This window comes from Mus pahari, chromosome 9 (assembly GCF_900095145.1).
Source record: "Mus pahari chromosome 9, PAHARI_EIJ_v1.1, whole genome shotgun sequence".
In the NCBI taxonomy this organism is placed as follows: domain Eukaryota; kingdom Metazoa; phylum Chordata; class Mammalia; order Rodentia; family Muridae; genus Mus; species Mus pahari.
In genome coordinates, this window is record NC_034598.1 from 27,512,042 (window position 1) to 27,517,149 (window position 5,108).

The window sequence follows — 5,108 nt, forward strand, 5'->3', positions numbered from 1 at the left end:
GAGGTAGGTGGCTCCTAAGTTCAAGGCCCACTTGTACTACAGCGTGAGTTCAAAGCTAGAGTGGACAACTTATAAAAAGTAAATAAAACAAAAAGTCAGAAAGAGGATTGCAGGTGTAGCTCAGAGGTGTGTGTGCCTAGCACGTGCAAGACCCTGGGCTCAATCTCCACTATCCCCAAATAATAATAATAATAATAATAAATTAATAAAATAATAATAATAATAATAGCAGCACTGTTATGGCATCCCATGCCTATAATCCCTGCTACTTGGGAGGCTGAAGCAAGAGCATTGCAAATTCAAGCCTCCAACCTGGACTCTATAAGCCCCAGGCCACACAGCCCACCCTTCCCAGGGCAGGGCCAGGCACCCCTGCCTGGATTGGATCAGGTTGTCTTAGCACTTTAAGGCCCGTGCTTGGAGAAGCAAACAGAACAGTGTCAATGAACCCAGAGGCCAAGGACACAGAGTCAGGACACAGCCCCAACACCCTTTGCCCTGTGTCCCAACAGCAGTTGATCTGCCGCGGCCGCATATCCTTGGGCCTCCAGTATCCCATCCGGAAATGGGGATCTTGCTCACTTCCAGGTGAGACCTTGCTGCCTCTGGGTCTCTCTTCGGAACCTGAAAGGTTGCTCGCTGCCTTCCATGATGCATGGATTCTCTTCACAGGGTATAGACTCTTGACTTTAGAAAAGGAGACTGCATTTCCACAAAGGCCCCGTTCAACTGTGACACTCCAGTGTGTTGCATGAAGACCCTAATTCACATCCTTTAAGGTATTCCATGCATGGAACAAATCCCGCAGACTGAAAGGGGCCCAGAGGCCCCTGAGAAACAAGGTGGCTCTGGGGAGCAGGATGGGGGCAGGCAGTCTATTGTGACTGGGGAGGGGAGCAGGCCGACCTGCCAGGGTGCGAGATGTCACTGTGAACAGCTTAGATCGCAAGCAGCCGACAGCTACACTCCTTTTCCACCAAGAATGCGCCTGTGTCCCCTCCTGTCATGCGCAGAAATGAAGATTCAGGAAACCTTTGGCAAACGAGTTCCGCCCTGACAGAGGCTCCCAGCCCCAGGGAGCAGTGGACAGACACATGGACCAAGGGAGGTTGTCAGGAGAAGAGAATAGCATCTCCGCAGTCATCAGCCACCCCTGGCCACACACAGCCACCCTCAGGGACCTGGGAGGGGAAAGCTGCTGGTTCCACAGCAGGCCGGGTCTTCAGGCTCCATTCTCCCTGAGCCCACCAGACCTGAACTGCCACCCACCTACTGCCTCTCTCAAGCAGTCTCCGTGAAGAGGCAAGAGTTCAAGAGCTGCCAGGTAGTAGTGGCACACGCCTTTAATCCAAGCACTGGGGAGGCAGAGGCAGGCGGATCTCCAGGCCAGACCAGTTTACAGAGTGAGTTCTAGGACAACCAGGGCTGCACAGAGAAACCCTGCTTCAAACAGCCCGCCCCCACTGATAGACAGATAGATAGATAGATAGATAGATAGATAGATAGATAGATAGATAGATAGATAGATAGATAGATAGATAGATAGAGATCAAGAGCCAAACCCATGCCTCCTGTCAGGAAATCAGGGCTGCCTGGTCCTGAGACCCGCTAAGGATAGCTCACTACGGCCAGGGCTTCTGAGAGCCGCTGATGGTTGGATGGGCTAACCTGAGCAACCCCTGGGTCGAGCCCCTGAGCAGGAAAGACCTCAGACATTCAATGCACTCCATTCTTTCACTCCTAACACACGCCCCCAGTCATCCAAAGGACTCCACCCCCACCCCAAAAGCTGGCCTTGGAGTTCAGAGTATTGGGGTACCTAGAGTTCCACAAGGGGTCCAGGCCTGCACCTCACCTCCCAGCGCCGTGTCTTACTGAGAAAAATCCCCGACATCACCAAGGTCAAAGGCCCTACCACCTCCTCTCCAAACCCAGCCATCCCCATCAGCTTCTTCCTTCTGTCTTCCAGGCTGGGCAGCTGTGAGTCAGTCATTCACTGGCTTCTTAAAAGGGACTTCAATTTATTTATTGAAAATATCACAATAGCTGGGCATGGTATCACACACCTTTGGTCCTAGCCCTTGGGAGGAAGACGCAGGAGGATCTCTGTGAGCCGAAGGCCAACCTGGTCTCCATGGTGAGTTCCAGGCCAGCCAAGGCTACATAGTGAGACTCTGTCTTGGAAAACCAAAAGGAAAAGATCCTGATAAACAGAATGTCAATATCCTTCCTCATACATAAGATCAGCCAATAAAAAAGACACCGTTAAAATGAAGGAATGCTATAAAACTCTGGTCAGTTCCCAGCTGCTCTAAGCTCCAGGTTTGTGCCTGGTGGAAGATTTATGTTCTGGGAGAATACAACATACTAAGCCTTTCTTACTCTCTCTTGTGCTTTTTAGCGGAAGCCCTATCCCCCCTAAAAACATTCCAGGAAACCACAGGACTCTCTTTCAGCAATGCTGGTCCAGAGAGCCCCTCTACCTCCTGCAGTGGGAGAAAAATCTACAGTCCTGGTCTCACGCCCATCACACCTTCTGAGCCCACCCAAGCTCCCTCCCCCTGTGCGTGATGTCGCACCGAAGCCCAGTCCAGTCGATCCTACTGAACACTCCCGCCCTCATGAGTCCCGCGGAGGTCACCGCTGGCTCAGGTGAGACACCAGGTAGACCAGGCCCACAAGCAGGAGGCCGCGAACCCCAAGCATCATAAGCAGGAACAGCAGGAGGATGGAGGTCACCGGCTCCACCACGTGGTTCCCAAGATGCCATTGTGGGAAGCCCATGTTCACCAGCTGCCGGTTCAGGTCACTGAAAGGAGATTGGGCAGCACCCAGTCGGGCACCCGCCTGCTGCTGGCGGGGTCCAGGGCCCCCTGGAGGTGCGCCGTGGCCTCTGTTGAAAAAGCCCTGGAAGGTTAAGACAAGACAAATGAGTCCAGGGGAAGCTTCCTTGGTATTGAGGTACCAAGCAGGAGACTCCGGGCTGGGCCCCGCCCTCCCCCGTGGCCATCCTACAACCATGTTTGCTTCCGTCCTGGGACCAACCAAATTCTCAGAGCCTGTAATCCCCTAACCATACCTAGAAAAAGGTGACCAAGATGGAGAGGGGAGGACAGGGGAGAAGCACGCAGTGGGTAGGTACCCTGAGGTCAGGACTCCCTCCATAACTGAAGCCAGTATCTCACCTCCATCCTACATTCTAGTGATGCTGGTTCCAGTGGCGTTTGCAAATCCCACCCAAAGAGAGGGTGTCCCTAGGTTTGAGGCCTAAGGGGGCTCCCTCCCCAGAAGGCAGGAGCCAGACAGTCCATTCTTACTCTGCTAGCCGCTCTGTGGAGAGAGCTTGCGACTACATAGAGCAGTGGTTCTCAACCTTTGAGTCGTGACCCGCCTCTGGGGAGTCAAATAACCCTTTCACGAGGGTCCCCTGAGACCATCAGAAAACACCGGTATTTACATTACGATTCAGAACAGTAGCAAAACTGGAGTTATAAAGGAGTAAAGAAAATAATGTTTCAGTCGGGGGCCGGCAGAGCATGAGGAGCTGTGTAGGAAGGTTGAGAGCCACGGCTCTAGAAGGTAAGAAGGTAGCTGGAGGCTTTGGGAATTGGGGCCAGCTGCTACACTTCTCTTCTGGATGGATGCCTACCTGCCGAGAACTGCTACTTCTGTGTTGGGTGGTCGTCCTCACTCGGGGGTCATCGTCCTGGACGATCTCCCCATTGGCCAAGATCCTCACCATTCTCCCTGTTGGCTGTGAATTTCTGCCGCTGTACCTGCCAATAAACGCATGCCCTTCGGTGGTTGTCTGGGGACTGCAGACAGATCTTTCCCCTGACCTCAACAGGCCCGCACCAGATAATTGAGCAGGTGCTTGTCCTATCTACGAAAAGAGGTTTTAAAAAAAAAAAAAAAATGCAAGGGAAGGGGAGGAAGAGAGGAAGGGAGAGTCCCAGGGCCCTGGCCAAGTGGTGCACACCTGTAATCTGTCACCAGAACTCCAAGGAGGTACAGGCGGGAAGGTCAAGGGTTAAAGGCCAGCTTCTGCTAAGTGAAACCCTGTCTCAAAAACAAACAAACAAACAGGAAGGCAGTATTTTGTATACTAACATAAAAAAACAAAAACAAAACTAGGGTTAGGGTGCGGTTCCCAAGCACTGTCAAAAAGAGCAGGCGCTAGGGATCTACGTAGGTCCTCTTAGGTCTCCACCCGGGTGGCAGAACCCGGGGACATCGCTGGAGAGGGTGGACCTCCGCTGCAGAGGGCACACCCCGTGCCCCTCACCTTCAGGGAGCACCCTCGTAAAGGAAGAAGTCCAACCTCCCACCACGCGGGATATGAGCTGCCGCTGCGGCTCTGGGGGGACCCCAGCTTTGCAGCCCCTAAGGGTGACGATGGGTCGGGCACTGTCACCCGAGGAGAGCCTCCGTGTTCATCTCAACCCTCTACCCGCCGGGGCACCGAGGCAGGTTGGGCCCGGGGAGAAGCGCAGCGTGGAGCGAGCAGGGTCGCGGTTCCGCGCGGCGTCCCGTGCTTTGTGGTCTCGGAGGCTGGGCCACCCGCGCCGCTGCAGCGCCTCGGTCAGGCGTGGCTCTAGGCCCCGCGGCGGTGGGGAGGGGCGCCGATCCGGGACCCGGCGCGAACACCACCCACCTGCGCGCACGGTTCCCCGGGGCTCGGCGTCCACCGGCGGCCGTTTCCTCCCACCTGACCTCACAGGAAGCGCGCACCGCAGGGGCGAGGCCCGGCTCGGGGCCCCCTCTGCCGGCTGCCGGGGGAACTGCAGCTGCGCATCGGGACGGGAGGAGAAGGGAGGGGAAGGAGGGAGAAGGGAGGACAAGGAACAGCTAGATTGGGGAGGAAGGACTATAGGGAAGAGATGAGGGGGCTGAGAAGGATTGGGATGGGGAGTGTGGGGGAATACATGATGGAGAAGAGGACAGGGAAGAGGAGATCACATAAAAGCCCAGGACCCGGGATGTCTGGGTTGGGAGAAGAGAAGTAGGTGCAAGGTGAGCCCACAGGTTTACAAGTCTGCTCAGATCTGCCCAGCTAACTCTGCCAGTGCCACTTGAGAAGGACCCCTCCCCGTCCTTCAGGAGCTCCA

At 55.0% G+C, this 5,108-nt stretch overlaps 1 protein-coding gene across 4 annotated transcripts; it reads right to left on the reverse strand.

Moving 5' to 3' along the window:
* Positions 1 to 1,540: 1,540 nt before the first annotated feature.
* Positions 1,541 to 4,747, reverse strand: Fam241b (family with sequence similarity 241 member B). Of its 4 annotated transcripts, none has more exons than XM_021205697.2 (4): positions 4,655 to 4,747; positions 3,980 to 4,059; positions 3,650 to 3,776; positions 1,541 to 2,907 (listed from the first exon to the last, which is right to left on the reverse strand). In XM_021205697.2, exons 3-4 carry the CDS (start codon positions 3,740 to 3,742, stop codon positions 2,638 to 2,640), a joined length of 363 nt encoding a protein of 120 aa, XP_021061356.1. In that variant the 5' UTR covers positions 3,743 to 3,776; positions 3,980 to 4,059; positions 4,655 to 4,747; the 3' UTR covers positions 1,541 to 2,637. The 4 variants fall into 4 exon arrangements, with proteins under 4 accessions (XP_021061356.1, XP_029398342.1, XP_021061357.1 ...); XM_021205698.1 differs by having other exon boundaries at positions 2,005 to 2,907; positions 4,286 to 4,664; XM_029542482.1 differs by lacking the exon at positions 3,980 to 4,059 and having other exon boundaries at positions 4,655 to 4,741.
* Between the last annotated feature and the right edge of the window lie 361 nt (positions 4,748 to 5,108).